Consider the following 19,315-nt stretch of genomic DNA (forward strand, 5'->3'; position numbering starts at 1 on the left):
CACCTGAGATGCATAAAACGTGTCTAGGGAAACTATCGAGACCAGAGTGTTCCAGGCTGGCACAGGCCAATTCGGATTTTATTGGCTCCCGTTCCTTGTCTGCGGCTGTCTCGCTAGTTCTACACTATTTCCCACAGCCGCAATTCGATGACACGTGACGACAAGCTTTTGCCAGGGTACCCGGTAGCTCCTGCTAGCTTCCCGTCGTTGATTTAGCCCTTCGAACTTTCTTGTTTGTCTTCAGCGGAAATCCACCTATCATATCATAACCTACTGATGATTGCACAAAATAAATACGAATCATGGTCACCTGTTTGCCAAACAAAATATCCTCAAAACTTCACGCACGGGACGTGTGGAGTTGTCCGACAGAACTCGGCATAGTTCGTGATTCTCTACACACACGATGCCTCGATGGCCATGTCGCTTGGCAGGTTTTGACATCGAGATCGACAATTAAAAGTCCCATGTGCTTCACAACGCCATCGCTTCTACAGGGGAGAGAATGATAGTTGCTTCTTTTCCGAGAAAGTGGGCTGATTTCCGTGGCTAGGTCTAGACTGTGGACCCCTACGGAGAGTAGTCAGCTCGCAAGCCACACTGTGGCAACTGGAGTCTGGATGCCCCGAAGATACAATTCCCCATCCAGTAATATCGCGGGACCTCTTTTCCCGGTCAAAAGCCCGCCTCCACGACCACGACCAACCTAGACCTTCTTTCAACGTTCTACGCACCCGTCGAGCTCCACGACCCGTACCGTCAAAGATGCCAGGCCAGAGTAATGCCCGACCCAAGTTCTCCAAAGGCGGTGGTCTTTGTACCCCCCACGGAATTCACAGTTGAACGGATATTTCCAATCCGCAATTTAGTTGGTGATTCAAGGGACACATTGGCGCAGGAAGTGCTGCATCATCCGATTGCAGAAACGAAAGGAGTTGGTGAATTGGCATCTAAAGTTCCGGCCCAAACATCCTCGAAAGGTGGTGTCGAAGACTCGAAGAAACTAGATGCTACGCCCAAATCCACCTCGCTCCCTCCTCCATACCCGAAAGTGCCTCCAGGAGACACCATCCGAAAACTCTCCGAATCATACTTGGATGATGGAGAGGGACACGGCAGAAGGAGAACTGAGAGGGCAAGACTGATACCTACAACAGACGGAAAACCGGATGTTCTCCTTGGCATCATTTCAGATCGGACCACTCCGACTTTTCAAAGATGTGAGGATGAGCCTATCCATACGCCAGGTGCAGTTCAGCAGTATGGTGTCCTTCTTGCCCTCAAATTCAATGACCACGAAGACCGCGATCTTGAAGTCCGGATAGCCAGTGAGAATTCGCGAATTCTATTGGGGTACGGGCCGGAAGAGCTCTTTCGACTGAAGTCTTTTATCAACATACTCGATTCTGAGACACAAGAGGATCTTCTTGCAAGAATACACAACGCTCTCAAGCAGAGAAGTAACGACAAACACCCGGACAGAACCCAGGATACCCAGCTCGACGTGTTTCATGCCACTTTTATATTGCCTTCAGGCGCACAAAACGAGCTTTGGTGTGCGCTGCATATCGCAAACGGCAGTCAGGATCTGGTGATTCTCGAATTCGAACCGTATACCGAGATTTTCAGCTTGCCAGAAGTGGACTATCAGAAGACCCTTCCCCCGACCCCGGTCCATACCTTGGATATCGACGTCCCACCAGAAGAGCAACAGAAAAGTAGAACTACAAAGAGTTTCCCCCTCAGGATTACCAAGATTGCACGACGGAAGAAACAGTATGGTGTTTCTTCGATGGATATTTTCAATGCAATGACTCAAGCACAGCAGCAGCTCGCGGGTGCAAAATCTGTGCAGCAAGTTCTGGATATTGTAGTAGGTATCGTAGCAGAACTCACTGGCTTTCATCGTGTGATGCTCTATCGCTTTGATTCACAGAAGAATGGTTGCGTGGATGCAGAGCTGGTCAACCCCCAAGCAAGCGATGATCTCTTCAGGGGTAAGTAGAACTTGATCCCCTTTCCACCCCGTACTAACTTAAGTAACAGGACTGCACTTTCCGGCATCCGACATCCCAAAACAAGCCCGGGAACTCTACAAAATCAATCGCATCCGCATCTTGTATGATCGGGACGCAGAGACTGCTCGATTGGTATGCTTGTTTTGCCAAGTTCCTGCTTTGTGAATCATGCCGGCCAAAAGCTAACTCACAGACTAGGTCTGCCGCGAATTGACCGACTTCGAAGTTCCCCTTGACTTAACACACTCATATCTGCGGGCAATGTCACCAATTCATTTGAAATATCTCGGGAATATGGGAGTCCGATCGTCCATGTCCATATCGATCCTGATAAACTCCGACCTTTGGGGCCTGGTAGCGTGTCATGGCTATGGAGATCTTGGAATACGGGTCACACTTCCAATACGTGAACTCTGCCGAAACATAGGGGATTGTGCAGCAACTAACATCGAACGACTGCTCATGCTGCAACGAATCGAGTCTCGGAAGCCTCCCACTACGACTCCTCCAACACAGAATCCAGCTGGCTTTATAGCAGCATCCTCTGCCGACTTGCTTCGAGTTTTCGGAGCCGACTTTGGCCTCCTTAGCATACAAGGCGAAGCTAGGGCTATTGGGAAGTTAGAACCATATCGAGAGGCTTTGGCAATTCTTGCATATTTGCAGATGCACAGGTTCACGACTGTTCATGCATGCAAGAACATCAATAGCGAATTCCCAGATATCAGCTATCCTCCGGGCATCCACACATTATCTGGGCTCTTGGTTGTCCCATTGAGCATTACAGGAAGTGACTTCCTTGTATTCTTCCGCCGAGGGGAATTACGGGAGGTCAGATGGGCGGGCAATCCATATGAGAAAGTAAACAAACCCGGGAGTGAATACCTCGAACCAAGAATGAGTTTCAAGCGCTGGACTGAGACCGTGCGGGGAATGAGTAAGGAATGGACTGAAGATCAGATGGAGACTGCTTCCGTTCTGAGCTTGCTTTACGGCAGGTTTATCGAAATATGGAGGCAGAAAGAATCTGCAGGGCAGAGAAACAGGATGACGAGGTTGTTGATCCAAAATGCAGCCCACGAGGTTCGGACGCCACTCAACGCCATCGTGAACTACCTAGAGATGGCTCTGGAAAACAAGATTGATGACAACACACGAGAGATCCTGGGGAAAGTATCAACTGCCTCAAACTCACTTGTCTATGTTATAAATGACCTCCTTTCCCTCACGAAGATAGAGCATGGCGTTGCTCCTTCCCGAGAAGACTCGTTCGACTTAACTGGAACAATTCTGGATACTCTAAACTCTTTCAAGCATGAAGCGATTAGAAAGGGCCTGGATCTTACGGTGTCAGCACATCAAGGCTTACCGGACATGATCAAAGGAGACCCCGCCCGTCTTCGCCAAGTCCTATCTAACGTTACCAGCAATGCTTTTCAACATTCGGTAGAAGGCGGTATCAAAGTCGATATCCGACCTATCCGCATAGAAGGAAACACTTCTATCATCAGCATCACGGTTCAAGACATGGGAATTGGCATGTCAGAGAGTCAACTAGATGTGAGTCCTTGTGAACATATGCAAATTCCTTGTACTAACTCGTTGGTTCTCAGGATCTATTCCAGGAATTTGAGCAAGTCAATGACGAAGAAATAATTACTAATTCTAACACGCCAATATCCATCGCATGTGAGGGGGGTTCACTCGGCATTGGGCTTGCTGTAGTTGCGCGCTATGTCAAAAACCTAAAAGGGCAAATCAGGGTACAGAGTGAACTGGGTAAAGGAACCATCTTTGGCATCGAGCTACCTTTTGAACACGCACCGGAAACAAGTCCTACAGCGCAAATCGTCCCACCATCGCCAGACGAGGCCCCTCAGCCCAAAACCGTACCTTTTGAAGGCGATGCACCTGTTGTCACAGCGCAATTTACCGGACAGACGAAATCCAAGCTTATCAGACCAACCATACTTCCAGATGGGGTCATTTCACCCACACCAGATTTGCAACAACCTGACAACATGACCTCTGGGGACGAGCCAAGCGGCACACTAAGCAGTCAATCAAGCACGGACCCTTCGTCATCTAACTTTCCATTTCCTCGGATGGATGGCGAGCCTCAAGGTCCTTGTCTCTCAGTTCTCATCGCCGAAGATAACCCCGTCAACGCGAAGGTACTCACCCGCAGGCTACAGAAGCTAGGCCATGAGGTTGACCTGGCACTCGATGGCCAGCAATGCCGTGATCATTTTGCTTCGAACCCGCAGACTGTCGACGTTATTCTTATGGATTTGCAGGTATGTTGTCTAATTCGCTCATAGCTTTGGTTTCTGGTTGACCTCGACTAGATGCCATTGGTAGACGGCGCATCATCCACAAAAATGATCCGTCAGTACGAGACAGAACTTATCGAGGAGCTGAGACGTACTCGTCCACGAGTTCCTATCATCGCTGTGTCGGCTTCGCTCATTGAGGACAAGAGATATGACTACGTGCAAAGCGGGTAAGTGTCTTCCTCATGCGCGTTGACCTCTTGAGGTTGTACTAATACATCTTGCTAGATTCGACGCTTGGCTCTTGAAACCAATTAACGTGCAGCGCTTAAGCCTTCTATTAAGAGGAGTGAAGTCTCCTGAGCTGAGAAGAAACGCATTATATACACCAGGGCAGTGGGAAAACGGCGGTTGGTTCTTGGCATGACCGCGGCAACTGCAACGCGCTATTCGAAGCACCTTTTTTCATTATTTATATATTTACAGACGATATAAAAAGTCATATGGGTCATTTAGGTGATATGGAGTATACGAGGAACAAAGGAGCGGGGATCTATTTATAATATTCCCCGGTATTTACATATGAGGCTCTATATACAGGGCCAAGTCGTCTTCGGGGTCATAGGGGTCGAATGATTTTGCGATTTGCATGGAGAGGAAGCATGGGGGGTTTGCTATGCAGCGAATGTCGTTCTTGGCCTCGCATAAATAAATAAACATATACACGCCGTGTCCTGGGCCTCCCTCAAATCGGAGAAGTGATTCCCGTAATGAAAATTTGAGCATCGGAAAAGAGGAGAATCGAATATCAACATGTTGGAACTTCACGATATGATGGAAACATTCGGCTAAAGCTAATACTAGCCCAATCAAGGAACCACATCCAAGGGGCTCGATCACGTGTTCACCCTCTCAGTCTCGGTCACAATTCCAGCGAGGGCAGGCATCTCATATTAGTCATTCTCCCTAACGACACCTCATCTCATCTCACCGCAAACATTCATCCCCATGGCAATCTCTCTATTACCCGAAAGGGCCGACTGTTCTTCCATTCCCCGCATCATATCTTTACAAACAAGGTCAGCAAGTGCTGGCATTGTAACGTTGTACTTGTATTCCGCTACTCGTACTTGTTCTCCGGTGCTCCACACGATCCAGTGATTGTGATCGGCATTTCTAGCCTCAAAAACCTGCTCCAGTTCGTCTCACATGCCCGCACAGCGCACAGCGTGCCAAATGTCAGCGGGGTAATTGGCAGGGAGTAAAAGGCGGGGTATCTGGTACCTGAGCCATCGATCGTCCGATCATATATCATGGCATCCACTCCCGCGATGGCGTAAGGCACCAGGAGGCCCGCTTCTTCATTCGACCTTCTTGTCGCGATCAATCTATCAAGCATGCAAGACATTCTCAGCCTCCTAAAGCTGGCTGCCACCGTCCTCGTACCCGCTGTGACGGTAAAGGCACAATGTCCCGACTACTCAATCTACTCACAGCAACGGCACGAGCCTTTCTCCACTGGAAAGTATAGTTTGCCATACATGAGGCCAGAGCCAGCATGCAGGATGTTTAACTCTTCAGATGTCGAGGATGCGATTGTAGCTATGAAGGACGTGATCAAGGATCCGGATCTGTATCGCCTTTTCGAGAACAGTTTTCCGAATAGTCTTGACACGGCTGTGAAGTGGAAGGGGGTTAGTGCGAGTAATGCAGAGGAAGAGTTGACGTTCTTGATCACGGGGGATATAAATGTACGCCTTTGTGAATTTCTGAAGTCTGAATTACGCGTCTTGGTTTCATACAATCATTTCGAATCATTTCTTGAGTCAGAGGTCACGAAGGAAATACTAACTCAACGCAGGCAATGTGGCTCCGCGATTCCGCAAACCAGATGCAATCATACCTCACGCTCCTCAAACCCAACACCTCCACCTCCAGTCTCGCCTCTCTCTATCGCGGTGTTATAAACCTGCAAGCACGGTATATCCTCTCCGCCCCGCACTGCAACTCCTTCCAACCACCCATCGAATCCGGGCTCTCACCAACCAGGAATCAAGAACTACCGGACAACTTCACGCCACCCATCTCAAACGCCACCGTCTTCGAATGCAAATACGAGCTCGACTCTCTGGCCGCCTTCCTCGAAATCTCAACCAACTATTACCAGGCGACGGGGGATGTGGCGTTCTTTGCGAGGTTCGAGTGGGTGCGTGCTGTGCAGATAATCTTGGAGACGACGGAGGCGTTGTTAGTGGGTATGTATGCGAGTAATGGGTCTGTGAATGCGGTACCATATACGTGGATGCGGACTACGACGAGTGGGACGGAGACGCTGAGTAATAGTGGGAGGGGGAATCCGGTGCAGGATGGCACTGGACTGGTGAGGAGCGCGTTTCGACCGAGTGATGATGCGTATGTCTCGAACTCTCCAACCCCTTTAGAGTGGTTGGGCTGACCGTGGTATCAAGTACCATCTATCAACTCTTCATCCCAGCAAACATGATGTTCTCCCGGTATCTCGACTCCGCATCCGAGATCATGGCCGCGATAGGCGGACAACGGAATCTAGCAAACCACATGCACAACTTCTCCCAAAGCATCCGCCGTGCAGTCACCCAGCACGGAATCGTAAACGACCCTACATATGGCCAAGTCTACGCTTTTGAAGTTGATGGATTTGGTTCTGGTATAGCCCTGACTTCTTTCCCTTGCGAGCTTGGAGTTCGTGACTGATGCTGGCGGTGGACAGCGAACAGAATGGACGACGCAAACATCCCCTCCCTCCTCAGCGCGCCATTCATAGGCTACCTAAACGCCACAGACGCCGTGTATCAAAACACAAGACGCTTCATCCTCAGCAAAGATAACCCCTATTACATGCGTGGGCCGGTTATAAACGCGTTTGTCCCCTTTTCCTCCCCTCATTCCCTGAAATTCCAGCTTTCCCTAACATGTATATCAGGGTCGGCGGCCCACACGTCTCCTTCGGCTACGCGTGGCCCATGGCCAGCATCGTGCGCATCTTCACGACCTCCTCCGCTTCCGAAATCCAGACCACGCTCACAGAGCTCGTCAGTTCGACGGCTGGACTGGGGCTGATTCACGAGAGTATTAATTGTTTTGATGAAGGGGATTGGACGAGGCAGTGGTTTAGCTGGGCGAATGGGTTGTTTGGGCAGTGTTTGCTTGATTTGAAGGAGAGGGTGCCTGGGGTGCTTGGGGCTAGTTATCAGTGAGTAAGAGTCACAAGATGGCATCGAGAAGTGAGGAAAATGCGGGGCAAAGGGAAGGGGCAGTAAGAACATAGCGGCTGTAATGAGAGCTTGTAAACAAAACTCTTCGCATATCCGGTTCGAAGTCCAGTAGCTGCGAAGCATGTAGGACTCGAGCAAGTCTCCTGGGTAGTAATATACAAATATCCCACGTTTGACACCCATACCGGCAATCTAAAGGATCCCATGAACACATAAAATCTATCTCTCGTCCTTCAGGCCGGAAAAGGTCTCACAAATCCACAGAGGTCTATCAGAAAGTCTCCAAAGCCTACAGGGCAGTCCTATGAGGATCCATTAGCAAACATGCCCTTCACTCTAGGGTAGATGGTTAGAGAATAGTGGGACCCAGGTAGAACATACATGCATGGAGGTTTGGTCATCATAGGGCGTCCAATACACATTATCAGGCTTGTCATTAAATCCTTTGTTGTCAGGAGTCGAGACCTGTCTGCATTTCGAGAGTGAGTTCCCGGCTTCGACGTTCCCTCTCGGTGTGACCGTTACATGGTGCCCATAGAATATGTTTCCTGGTTTGTTCGGGATTGGACTTGGGATTACTGTAGGAGGTGGTTGCTGGACGATGTAGCCATCGATCATGCTCAAGTCCCAATAGGTCCGGAACGTGGCCTTATTGTCCACCGTGTACTCGAATTGTAACTGGCCAGTTCCAACTTTTCCAAGATCCGGGTCGATTGTCATTTTGATGTTTACCGATGGTTGTGTTGATGTTGGGAATCGTTGCTCTGACAATTTGGAAACGGTGAAACGCTCACTAACAGCCGGTCCAATGATTGACCAGGCATACACAGGGAATGGACACCTGTGTGTTTGGTTACTTAAGTGTTTAGCTAGCAGGAGGGGGGCGTTACCAATTATAGAGGATGACATCCGCGGACACAATGCAAGTCCGAAGCAATAAAACCAAGAAGACCGAGCCAGCGACCAAGAAGTTGAAGAGATTCATTGAAGATTTGTATGTCTTTTGTAAGCCCGCAGAAACCGATGAATTTGGTAATTGTTTTGTGCGATGCTAATCCAAAAAGTTTATCGTAATGGTTCGGATTTTTCAAGAAACAAACATGTCCTGCGAAGTATTTATGCACGTCGCACCGAATCCGTGAATAAGATATATTTGCGGTGTTTGATATATAGAAGACAACATTTATAGAGTAAAAATACGGTCCAGTGTGTCTCACCAAGTGCAAACATTATTATCCTGAGATCATTCACTGTCATTGTTTCCCAATGAAAGATGACATTGCAGCAAGACATAGAATGATGAAGCTGCGACAGTACTTTACAGTGTGAGAAGTCGCAGCGTGGTAAGGGTGGAGAGGAGGGGAGTTGAAAGATGAAAGAGTGATCAACTATCACTTTTTGACCAAGTTTTGAGTAGGAACTATCCAAGAAGATGCCCAGATTCTCCACGAGGACTCACGCTTCATTCAGACTTCATTCCCCAGCAACTTGAAGGGTGCGACCGCAGTCTTCTCATGCCTGAAGCCAATCGCTGTTCTAGAATCGACTTCGAAGACTCTCATCGGCTTGGTAACGTTCCCAAAGGCTCCAATACTTTCTTCTCGCTCCACCCAAGCCAACCTATGAGAGGAAATTGAAACTTGACTCTGGTTAGTTCCAGACCCTCCATTCCAGCGATACTGTCCCACATTTCAGGCCATACATCAAGCCGGAGGAATTTGAACGCTTGAGTAGGCCTGCCAGGATTGTAAAGATCTCTTTGCAAATTGGTCGAGACAGATTTTATGCAATTCAGCAAGGATGGGTGGACCGTCTTCTTGAATATCATGAGTGACATGGGATGGTCAAATTCGAAGGTGTTTTGGGTGTAGAAGAGATTGCTGACCTCCTGGAATCTGCAGACGATCGTCAATAATAGGCGAAGTTTTCCACTTGAAAGCTTGATAGCAATACGAAAACGAAGGGATGAGGGCATACATTTCCCGACATGACCGCAAGAGCTCACTGACGGTATCAAATGACCCAAAATAGCAACCTTGCCCTCCCTCAGCGAGAAACCGCTTGCAGTCGTGTAGGACACACTCATCAAGATCCCACCCCGCTCGACTCCTCCGGTGCACTAGGGGGTGCAGAAGTCTATTAGGACGGCGCTTCATCCTTATGTGGAGTGTCTCGCGCCGTGCAACAACGAGTCCGTAAATTGTTTCCCGTAGTTCGAGAGGAAGGTGGAAGAATGGAGATTCAGCTGCGGATACTGGTTTCGAGGGCTTTGAAGCAGGGGAGCTTGGCACTGACGACAGATTGGAGGGGTCAGAGGTGCTGGACCGCCGGAATGAATTGCGCGCGCGATGGGAGACATTGTCGAGGAATGAGCTCGAGGATGCGATTGAGGCTGTCAGAGCTCGTGGGGGGGGGGCTCGAGACTCTCGACTTGAGTCGATGTGCCTTGTCGTAGGCACTTGCAGTGGCAGAGACAAGAGCATTGAAAGTGAAACTCATTTAGGCTGGAAGGTTGGCTGCTGTTGTTGTTTGGCAGTGAGTTGTAAAGCTGTGAAGGTGAAGGAAGTTAAGCTTTTGGCGGGGAAATGGCGTCCATTTTTAGTTCTAGACGGGGATACAGTATCTAGAAGCACCTTAACAGAAGGGGATAGACGCCGCATCGTCAATAGCGAGCAACAGGTAGCTTTCACGATACCCCTTGAGCACTCCACACATGCACGCGTTATTAATACATACCGTAGAAGAACGTTAAGATAAGTAGATTTCGTGACTAGTTGTAAGTTGTTACTATAGGACTAGGTGGCTAGAAGGGATAGTGAAACTTCTAGAATATTCTGGGCTAACTTGTCTATTGCCTTGGAAATCACCTAGCTAATATATAAAGTTCATCTCCCTTGAGCCTCTCTATATTAAAGTTATGAAAATAAATATACTATAAAGTAAATAATCAATTAACATGCTTGAGCAGAAGCTTGACAATAGCCTCGTGCCCGCGCTCAGAAGCGTACGACAGCGGCGTCTTACCCCTTATGTCCTTCGAGTCGGCTTTGACCTTGCCAACCCCAAGCAGCAGCTTGGCGACCTCGACGTGCCCGATCTTTGAGGCCCAGTGCAGTGGCGTTAATCCTACTCGATCAGCCGCATTCGCATCGGCCTCCTTGTCGAGCAGTAGCTTGACGACCTCGACGCGCCCGTTATCTGAGGCCCAGTGCAGTGGCGTCAATCCTTCTTCATCAGCCGCATTCACATCGGCCTCCTTGTCGAGCAGTAGCTTGATGACCTCGACGCGCCCGTTATCTGAGGCCCAGTGCAGTGGCGTCGATCCTTCTTCATCAGCCGCATTCACATCGGCCTCCTTGTCGAGCAGCAGCTTGACGACCTCGACGCGCCCGATCTCTGAGGCCCAGTGCAGTGGCGTCCATCCTACTCGATTAGCCGCATTTACACCGGCCTCCTTGTCGAGCAGTAGCTTGATGACCTCGACGTGCCCGTTCTCTGAGGCCTGGTGCAGTGGCGTCGATCCTGACTGATCAGGAGCATTCACATCGGCCTCCTTCTTGAGCAGCAGCTTGACGACCTCGACGTACCCGTTCTTAGAGGCCCACGAGAGCGGTGTCCGATCGTACTCTGTATCCTTGGACTCGGTATCAATATTAGGCTTATTCCAGAGTAGAAGTTGTACAACAGATGTAAGACCAAAATAACATGCAATTAACAAATCACTGTTGTTTTCTGCTGGTAGATGATGGTAAGGCCGATGTTTTTGGAGTATTCGATACCAAAATAAGAATGTCTGAGCCTTGGTATTGCAAATTTGCAACGCATTCTCTCCTAGCTCTTTGTCGGCTTTCTCTCCGGCTTGTTGGAAGTGGAATGTCCAATGTATTGATGCGTATAAGAGGAGAGGGTGATCTTTTCGCGAACTACTTGGAATATCTTGAAAGTCAAGTCGAAGGTACCACAGACACGCTTTTAACGCCTCCAAATGCGAGGCTTGTAGCGTGAATGTATACTTCCAACAGGAAGGACTCCATGGATTGGTCCTACCTTTTTTGTTGATAAGAAACTCTTTAGCCGTTTGGTGAATCAGGTAGATCTTTGAATCAACAATAGTGACAAATAGGCCGCAAAGATTCATGATCTTCTTTCGAAAGGCTTCCTCCTTGTCCAAAACGAGGTCGTTCTCCGAGGTATACTTCTCTCCGCATTCATTCATGACCAGAATCTCCAATGCAGTGTTCATCTCTTTCAAGGTCAGCGGCCTTTCCGCTGCCAGAATTAGACATAACACCTTTTGGGCTTGAATCGGATCCGTGGCTCTCTTCAAGATCTTCTCGTATGCTTCGTCAACAGAACTGGGTATTGTTCCAAGGAGTCCTATCAACTTCCCTTTAGTTGACTCGAGTGATTTTGATACCTCCTGGAGCATCAAATACACCCAGAGATAGGTTCGATTTTTCTGGTCTTGGAGATGCTGTATAAGACTGGCCTGGATTTCGCCGTCAAGTGGAGGTTGGCGGGCTCTGCCAATGCGGGAAATCTCATGGCTAATCACAAGGTCAATTTCTCCGCGAATTTCTTCTGACATTTGATTTCCTTCGAGGTGGATTGATGGCAAATCATCAACTTTAAAATCTATGTCCAGTTCGTGATAAGGCCGGCTAGTTACAATAAACTTGAGTGTCGAGCTGGTCGTCTTTGAGGCGCAATGGAAGCTGCTAATGTTCTTGATTAAAGATTTTCTCGTCGACGTTTCGCACTCGTCAAGCGCATCCAAAATACATATCAGAGGCCCAGCATTCGTATCTGAGACGGCTTTTATCAGAATCGCCCATAATGTTCCAAAAGAAAGGTTGGGGCCGTCTGTACGGTAGTCGTTTATTGCATGTTGAATGAGCCATAGCTTCTGTTTGAATAGCTGGTGAAGTATAGAACGGAGAGCATTTACTCCGCTCCCTCGCTCTGCGTCGTCTTTGAAAAAATAGTAGCAGATTGAAGTTGTCTTAGTGTCGGGATTTTCAGGATTGAGTAGCCCTTCATCCACTAAGGCCTTCGACAGGACAGACTTGCCGCATCCTGGGCCTGCGGTAACCCAGAGAAGGTTTGCTATAGTATCGCGGCGCCACTCGAGAAACTTTGGGTGCTTTAGGAACCATTCGCATGTTCCCTGTACCCGTTCTGGATTAATATCTTTTTGATCCTGGTAGTGGAAAGAAAGTGCCTGCATACACTCTTTCTCTTCACGTGTTAATGATCGGTCGGCGCGGATCTTATCCACTACATCCTTGATTCTGCCGGACACAAGCTTGAAGCTCGGGTCCTCGGGTCCGCGATATTTATTCATCATTGCGTGACGCACGTCAAGCGGGATATGCTCGTGACAATCCAAACACGCGGAGACTCTATCCACTAGCTTCATAACATTTAGTATGAATCATGTCTGTAGCGGGCTTTAAGACTTACAAGTATTTCCTCAGGTTTGAATGGCGAATTCCGACTGATCGCGTTCAACAGCTGGGTTTTTCGAGTTTCGTAAAAGCATCGTATCTCCATGCCCGCTTGCATTCGATTTTGCACTGTCAATTTTCCGAATTCTGCCACCAGGTTTTCTAGCCTGCTAGAGTTCGCCTTCAGGTCATCAAGAAGCGTGCATGACGACCCTTGGTTCGGGTCCAGAATTCCAAAAACGAAATTTTGCCAACCCGCAAAAGTTGCTGCTGGGGTTCCTCGCAGCGGCGATCCCAGAAATAGGACACCAGCGGTCTGGCGAAACACAGCCTTTTTGCGTTCATCTTCCCGCTCGCGGGATGCGGCCAAAAGTGCCTGGTTTTTCACGCGTTAGAATTGATTTGGCAGCCCGCGTCTGGATATTATTACCTCAGCAACCACAATACCACCAAAGCATGATCCAATAAAGACAAATTTTCTCGACTCAAAATCATCGTGCCTGTCCTTGATACAATTTAACAAGGTCGCGGCAAGACCATCAATCCGCACTGTCTGCGCATTATGCGAATAGTTTGAGTTGTAGTCAAAGACCCAAATTCGAGCCCTCTTAATGACTGAAGGTAACATGTCGGCATCCTTCAGCCAGTAGAAGGAACGGCCCTTTGGTTCTGTGTCCCGCTCATATGCGGTCCACGTTTTTGGAGAGGTGGTTTCAATACCGTGAACTGCGATAATGCTAGTATGAATTAGTCTGTGTCTTTGATTCAAAACATAGTACATACTCTATAGTAGAGTCGCCTTTCGAGCCGTCGGCGGGAAATATTGGATAAAGCCTTGGAAGCTGGACGACCTCGAAATTGTTAGTGTGTGGGCTGGCTAGACAAGGAGCAGGAGAGACAAACAGGTGACGGAGTTGATGGTAATTCCGTTTGAGAATTGGAGATCGACTGGTGGGTTTTGCTGGAATCGAATAGAATAGCCGTCGCGAAATCGGAATGTCGTATCAAATCAAAAACACGCCATAAGGAACGCCAAGCATGATACGCTAACCAAGAGGCCATTGCAGCCAGGGAAAAAGTTAAGGTATCAGGACTTAGGAAGTTAGTTGTTAGGATACTCAGGAGCAAACGGATGTTGGAGCTGAGGAGGTAAGGCAAGCCGAGCTGATGATACTCGAGTAAGCTAACCAGCTCTACCTCGATGGTTCAAGAGGCCGCCGATGATAGAATAACAGCTAAGAAGGTAGGCAGTTCATTAATAATCTCTCGAAGTATTGTCATCAAAAGTGAAGAGGGATTTGAACGTCGTCTGACACTCTGAACAGACGCCCTGTATTGTTTGGGTTGGCAGTGCCCGATGGCGCTTACAGACGATTTCCTATTGGTGTCTCGGGTGGGGTCTTTCAGCCGCACTCGAGAAAACATCTATTGCTGGCAGAACGTTCAACAAAGTTTGACGTCGAACCGATCTCAGTCAGTGAGGACGGCGACGATGCCTATAGTTGATACCAAGATTGAACTTAACAAAGATCTTTCTCTTATCACATCGGCGAATGGCGAGAACAGCCTCAGCAGAACTGGCCAAGAGGACTCGCACTCCCTCCCTGGCCAAGCTCGAACTTCCCTCGACAACGCTCCTCTGAAAGAATACCTCAGAGAAGCGCTTTTAGCTCCGAACCTCGATAAGATAGCTCCATATCTTTGGCTAGTTCGTACGATAAATGACTTAATAAGATATATACGCTAACCATTCTCCAAGGCCTTTACTCCCGACCATGCTCACATCTCCCCGCTCCACTTTCAAGCCGCTCGAGGCCGCAGCATTATCGTCACCGAGGAGGTCTATCTCCACCTCGTATGGTATTATGATCGCATATTCATTAAACCTCTCCCGGCATACCTCCTCTCATCTGCCTTCTGGGAATACATCGAGAAAACAGACATAGAGGTCTGGCAAGCCGCGGCTGGCTTCATGCGAACATACGCCTACCTCATAAAATTCGAAATCGATTTTCGAAAAGCCCAGAGCGCGGAGCTGGGAATAATACCAACCGATGACAAAGTTCCCATCACATACGAGCGATTTGCAGCATTCATCGCTCCGTTCGCAGAGCTTGATGACGATAGAGTCAAGCCCCGTTACCATTATGGAGAGATGCGTTTGACCCGCTTGAACTGGTTTGCGCGCTTCTTGCTTGGGAAATTGACCTATCATCACATCCATGCTCAATGGAATGAGTATCTTGGCAGGTTCCTAGCACCATTCCTAACTGTATTCATACTCCTCTCCACAGCGCTCAATGCCATGCAAGTAGAACTCGCAGTGCAAAGTGCCCCCAAAGGTTTTAGGAATTGGGACACATTTTCCCAGATGTGTCGTTGGGTCTCTATCATCATTCTCGTTCTTGTCCTCGTGATTTCTACTCTCTTAATATTTCTCGTGCTATTTATGTTTATACACGATCAAATCTTTGCACAAAAGGTTTTACATCAGAAAAGATCTAAGGTTAAAAAGTCAAAGGCTGGTTTGAAATCTGGCGTGGTTTAATGGTAAGTTTCAAGCAGGGATGCTAGCTCTCTTGGTACAACTAACGTAGTCTCTAGTTGTGATGATTCGGACCTGCTTCCAGATGGCCATGGAAAATTGAGGCTTGCATGCGACGGTTCGGGATTCTACAACATTGCCAACTACGTCCCAGCGGCCATCTTACGCACCTAATTCGTTACATCTCCTCTATAGCGACTACTGTTTGTGCGCCCAGTGAACTTGGTATGCCAAACTAACAATCGCAGTTGCTAGAAGGCGCGCGTGGAGGCGACCTTTTGACCCTCCTACCTCCTCCTTACCCGTTCCCGGCACATCCTTCGAACACCTCTCAACCACTGCTCGAAACTTCGATTACAAGCCCAGGCCCCAGCGCTGGCAATACTACTAGCTTCTCCACGGCTTGCACAATGCATCTCCGCTCTCAATCACGATGAGTACGAGTTCCCGCAAGAAATTTTGACCTGTTCGAGGAACTCCCTCCGGAACACCGAACGGTAATAGGGTTCTTGCGGCTCCCCAAGCACGCGTGTTTGTATGAGTCCTATAGTAATCGCGGTTACAAAACCATTGTTTACTACTTACATCCACACGGTCTCATCAAATTTGTTGTCGTAGCTACCTGCCTGCTTCGTTGTATTCTTTTGTGGGGACATTTCAATCTGTACTTAGAGTTGGAGGGTGAACGTAGCAGCGCTAGTTTAGCTTTGGACATCACTATCAAAAATTATTAGTGGAGGTCGCCTGCCTAGTACTTTCTTAGAGTGGAGACGAGAGCATCCGAAAGATTTATACAATAAAGAATAGAAAAATGTAGAACGACCCCTCCCTTCCCTCCCCGGGTGTCGATTGGGGGCCAGACTAGCCACTAACCCAAAGTAGAGGCGCTTGGACAGGAACACCAAAACTCTGGCTTTTTCTTTAATTTGATGCAATTTTATAAAGAATTAATATAATTTGATACTTGTTATATTTCCTTATAGCGCTAATTAAAGGCTATTCAAATATAAACTTTTTATAAAATTTAGATTAGTAATAGCTCCTTAAAGTAAAGAAGTTAAAATTTTCATATTTTATAGCCTAAAGGTAAGCTTAAGAAAGCCTAGAAATTTAGCGGATAAAGTCCCTAAAACCAGATAAGAGCCTTGTAGGTCTCAAAAACTAGAACCTAATTAATTAGTATATAAACTCCCTTAAATTAAAATACTATTTTAAGGAATCTTTTTATTATAAATTAGGAAGCACGTAATTATAATATAAGGGTTATAATATACTAGCTTATACTTATATTGAAAAATCTAACTTAAGATTTTTAAAGAGCTTAGGTAGCCAATTACAAGTCGTCAACACCCCTGCCCCAATCGACGCCCCCAATCGACACCCGGGGGGGGATCGTTTACATTTTCCCGAAACAAGTATTGATTGTCTGATGTCGATTCCGCAGCGTGGTTGACTGATGACATTTTGATTGCATAAAATCAAGACCCATTACTGGGCACGTTTCGGAAAACCAAAAGTTCGGTTTTCAGCTCGAAAGCTGGCTGCTTGTGGCACCCAATGCGGGGTCTCGCCAAGCTGCCTGCCGTGCCCCTCACAGGGCTGAGGCAAGCTGTGTAGTTCACGGCTCTTCTTAGCTGCTTTATTTTGTGGGGATCTGGAACCTGACGTTCAATATGGCCAGGTCGAGGGGTTATGTGGCTTGGTTTGAGTTGTGAGATGGCGGTCACAGGTAAGGATGAATGGATCGGAGCGACCGAAGTACTTTTCTGCGGTTGAGATGCGCTTCGATTTCGTGGGCCGACTCTCCTTCTTCCACTGATTATAAGAAAGCCTACTCTCTTCTGTTTGTTTTCTTCATACCCACATCACAAATATAGCAGCACGGAAGTCTCGCGTTGACCACCAAACAAGAGTTTCTGATAGTATATTCTCAATTCTCAAATCTTCACAATGGCAACACTCAACACAACTATAAACGACATAGCAGTCCCCACCGCAAAACTCCAGGACGTCCACATCTCCGAATCCGAACTTCCTATTTCCCCTCCCTCCACCAAAGACCTCCACACAAAACTCACCACCCTCCTCCTCCCCCAACTCTCAGAAAAGGCATCCATCAACCTCCCTTCAGACGATGAATTTAAACAAAACACCGCTCGTTGGAGCGACACCACCTTCACTTCTCCAACAGCAGTGGTAAACGTAGCCTCCGAATCCGACATCTGCGCCGTCGTTCGTGTCCCCTCCCTTCGTCCCATGCAATCCCAAACTAACCACCCCCTCTCCTCACAGGTTAAATTCGCAACCTCTCACAACATCCCCTTCCTCGCACAATCCGGCTCCCACGGCCTCTCCTCCTCCCTCCAAAAGCTCTCCGGCAAACCCCACATAATCATCAACCTCCGTCTCATGAACGAGGTCAAAGTCGACCTCCCCTCGGGAACAGCAACAATCTCCGCTGGCGCCATAACAAAAGAAGTCCTCGACGCCGCCCATGCGGCATCCGCACACATCGTAACCGGCGTCTGCAACACAGTCGGCATAATCCCCGCGCTCCTCGGCGGCGGAATGGGGAATCAGATCTCTCTGTACGGTCTCGGCGTCGACCAGATCCTCTCCGCTAGACTAGTGACTGCGAAAGGAGAAGTGGTTGTTGTGAGTGAGGAAGCGAACCAAGACTTGTTTTGGGGCATCAGGGGCGCGGGGCACAATTTCGGGATTGTGAGTGAGCTTAAGGTGAAGGCGTATGAGCAGGAGAACGGGGGTGTGCATTGGACTGGGACCTTGGGGTTCCCCGGGAGTAAGGAGATGCTTACTCGTGTCACAAGCACCATCAAGGAAATGGGAATCGGGAAGGGGATGGGTGTGTTCATGATCTGGGCACGGCCGCCTCCTGCTTTTGGGGTACGTACTGTACCTTCTTCTTCCTCTCCTTTCTATCTTTCTTTCCCATTTGCGGGGGAGAGGAAAAGAACTAGACACTGACTCTCCACAGCCAATGGTCGTTCTCAACCTCTGGTACTCCGGCCCCTCCGCCGCTGCCGAGGCCGCATACAAACCCTTCTTCGACCTGGAACCCGTGATGCAGATCTGCGCGCCAACGCCGTACACCCACATCAACGACTGCAACGACGCGGTGTGCGCCAAAGGCCTGCGCAAACCCTCGTACTGTGTCGGTCTCGACGAGTCGGAATTAGGGGATTTGGAGAAGGTGTGGGAGCAGTGGGTTGAGTGGAGTGCTAGGGAGGGCGCGGGTCAGAGCGTGGTGTTGACGGAGTGTTATGGGTTTGAGAAGGCGAGGGAGGTGGAGGATGAGAGCACGGCGTATGCGTGGAGGGGGACGGGGGTGTACGTGTGAGTAATATCCTCCGCTTCTCCCCCTGAATTGAAGAGGCTGATGGAGAGAATAGACTTACGATACCGATGTATGAGAAAGAAGAAATGGACGCTGAAGCTCACGCATATGGCACGAAATTCCGAGATACCCTGCAAGGAGATGGTCCTAAGAGAGTGTACACCAACTTCGCGAACGGAGATGAGGAGCCGAGTGCTTTGTATGGTGGCGGAGAGCGCTTAGAGAAGTTGAGGACGTTGAAGGGGAAGTGGGATCCGCACGGGGTGTTTGGGTGGTTCAATCCTATCTGCTGAACCTTTGGTCAATTGGTGTTCGAGGAGTTCTGTTGCACTTCGCTTCAGTATTTGGAAGTCCTCTAGGACAATGAGAGAGCCAGTTGAATCCTCTGTCACGCGTTTTCCAAGCACAATGAGACTATCAACC

The 19,315-nt window shown here is 48.6% G+C and overlaps 8 protein-coding genes across 8 annotated transcripts; 4 read left to right on the forward strand and 4 right to left on the reverse strand.

Annotated features, from left to right (window-relative positions):
* Window positions 1-518: 518 nt before the first annotated feature.
* Window positions 519-5,021, forward strand: K444DRAFT_600710 (putative phytochrome-like histidine kinase PHY2p). The gene is made up of 6 exons (XM_024878635.1): window positions 519-1,997; window positions 2,047-2,150; window positions 2,217-3,578; window positions 3,632-4,315; window positions 4,367-4,521; window positions 4,580-5,021. Exons 1-6 carry the CDS (start codon window positions 782-784, stop codon window positions 4,716-4,718), a joined length of 3,660 nt encoding a protein of 1,219 aa, XP_024729487.1. The 5' UTR covers window positions 519-781; the 3' UTR covers window positions 4,719-5,021.
* Window positions 5,022-5,661: 640 nt separating this feature from the next.
* On the forward strand, window positions 5,662-7,722 carry K444DRAFT_656387 (glycoside hydrolase family 125 protein). The gene is made up of 5 exons (XM_024886079.1): window positions 5,662-6,042; window positions 6,153-6,703; window positions 6,760-6,977; window positions 7,041-7,191; window positions 7,254-7,722. The coding sequence occupies exons 1-5, from the start codon at window positions 5,689-5,691 to the stop codon at window positions 7,525-7,527; spliced, it is 1,548 nt and encodes a 515-aa protein (XP_024729488.1). The 5' UTR covers window positions 5,662-5,688; the 3' UTR covers window positions 7,528-7,722.
* Window positions 7,723-7,778: 56 nt separating this feature from the next.
* K444DRAFT_706058 (uncharacterized protein) lies at window positions 7,779-8,530 on the reverse strand (the record flags this gene model as incomplete). Its single annotated transcript, XM_024888120.1, has 3 exons — window positions 7,779-7,847; window positions 7,927-8,386; window positions 8,436-8,530. 3 exons carry the CDS (start codon window positions 8,528-8,530, stop codon window positions 7,779-7,781), a joined length of 624 nt encoding a protein of 207 aa, XP_024729489.1.
* Window positions 8,531-10,492: 1,962 nt separating this feature from the next.
* Window positions 10,493-10,750, reverse strand: K444DRAFT_543186 (ankyrin repeat protein; the record flags this gene model as incomplete). The annotated part of the gene is made up of 1 exon (XM_024875948.1): window positions 10,493-10,750. A coding segment is annotated over one exon (258 nt), but the record flags the coding sequence as incomplete, so codon positions are not given.
* A 231-nt stretch (window positions 10,751-10,981) lies between these two features.
* K444DRAFT_509693 (uncharacterized protein) lies at window positions 10,982-12,751 on the reverse strand (the record flags this gene model as incomplete). Its single annotated transcript, XM_024873426.1, has 1 exon — window positions 10,982-12,751. A coding segment is annotated over one exon (1,770 nt), but the record flags the coding sequence as incomplete, so codon positions are not given.
* Window positions 12,752-13,383: 632 nt separating this feature from the next.
* K444DRAFT_513896 (uncharacterized protein) lies at window positions 13,384-13,728 on the reverse strand (the record flags this gene model as incomplete). Its single annotated transcript, XM_024873524.1, has 1 exon — window positions 13,384-13,728. A coding segment is annotated over one exon (345 nt), but the record flags the coding sequence as incomplete, so codon positions are not given.
* A 756-nt stretch (window positions 13,729-14,484) lies between these two features.
* On the forward strand, window positions 14,485-15,540 carry K444DRAFT_543179 (uncharacterized protein; the record flags this gene model as incomplete). The annotated part of the gene is made up of 2 exons (XM_024875947.1): window positions 14,485-14,700; window positions 14,752-15,540. The coding sequence occupies 2 exons, from the start codon at window positions 14,485-14,487 to the stop codon at window positions 15,538-15,540; spliced, it is 1,005 nt and encodes a 334-aa protein (XP_024729493.1).
* Window positions 15,541-17,439: 1,899 nt separating this feature from the next.
* On the forward strand, window positions 17,440-19,298 carry K444DRAFT_619894 (FAD-binding domain-containing protein). Its single transcript, XM_024881602.1, has 3 exons — window positions 17,440-18,441; window positions 18,533-18,891; window positions 18,948-19,298. The coding sequence occupies exons 1-3, from the start codon at window positions 17,488-17,490 to the stop codon at window positions 19,183-19,185; spliced, it is 1,551 nt and encodes a 516-aa protein (XP_024729494.1). The 5' UTR covers window positions 17,440-17,487; the 3' UTR covers window positions 19,186-19,298.
* The last annotated feature ends 17 nt before the right edge of the window (window positions 19,299-19,315 follow it).

The sequence above is a fragment of the Hyaloscypha bicolor genome (assembly GCF_002865645.1).
Source record: "Hyaloscypha bicolor E unplaced genomic scaffold K444scaffold_170, whole genome shotgun sequence".
Classification (NCBI taxonomy): Eukaryota; Fungi; Ascomycota; class Leotiomycetes; order Helotiales; family Hyaloscyphaceae; genus Hyaloscypha; species Hyaloscypha bicolor.

Excerpts from the sequence above, each read along its gene's own strand:
- K444DRAFT_600710 (XM_024878635.1), top strand. The coding sequence starts at position 782 with ATGCCCGACCCAAGTTCTCCAAAGGCGGTGGTCTTTGTACCCCCCACG. Across the intron at positions 2,151-2,216 it reads ACGCAGAGACTGCTCGATTG|GTCTGCCGCGAATTGACCGA; the intron begins GTATGCTTGTTT and ends CTCACAGACTAG. Across the intron at positions 4,316-4,366 it reads TTATTCTTATGGATTTGCAG|ATGCCATTGGTAGACGGCGC; the intron begins GTATGTTGTCTA and ends GACCTCGACTAG.
- K444DRAFT_656387 (XM_024886079.1), top strand. The coding sequence starts at position 5,689 with ATGCAAGACATTCTCAGCCTCCTAAAGCTGGCTGCCACCGTCCTCGTA. Across the intron at positions 6,704-6,759 it reads TTTCGACCGAGTGATGATGC|TACCATCTATCAACTCTTCA; the intron begins GTATGTCTCGAA and ends CGTGGTATCAAG. Across the intron at positions 6,978-7,040 it reads AGTTGATGGATTTGGTTCTG|CGAACAGAATGGACGACGCA; the intron begins GTATAGCCCTGA and ends GGCGGTGGACAG.
- K444DRAFT_619894 (XM_024881602.1), top strand. The coding sequence starts at position 17,488 with ATGGCAACACTCAACACAACTATAAACGACATAGCAGTCCCCACCGCA. Across the intron at positions 18,442-18,532 it reads GGCCGCCTCCTGCTTTTGGG|CCAATGGTCGTTCTCAACCT; the intron begins GTACGTACTGTA and ends GACTCTCCACAG. Across the intron at positions 18,892-18,947 it reads AGGGGGACGGGGGTGTACGT|ACTTACGATACCGATGTATG; the intron begins GTGAGTAATATC and ends TGGAGAGAATAG.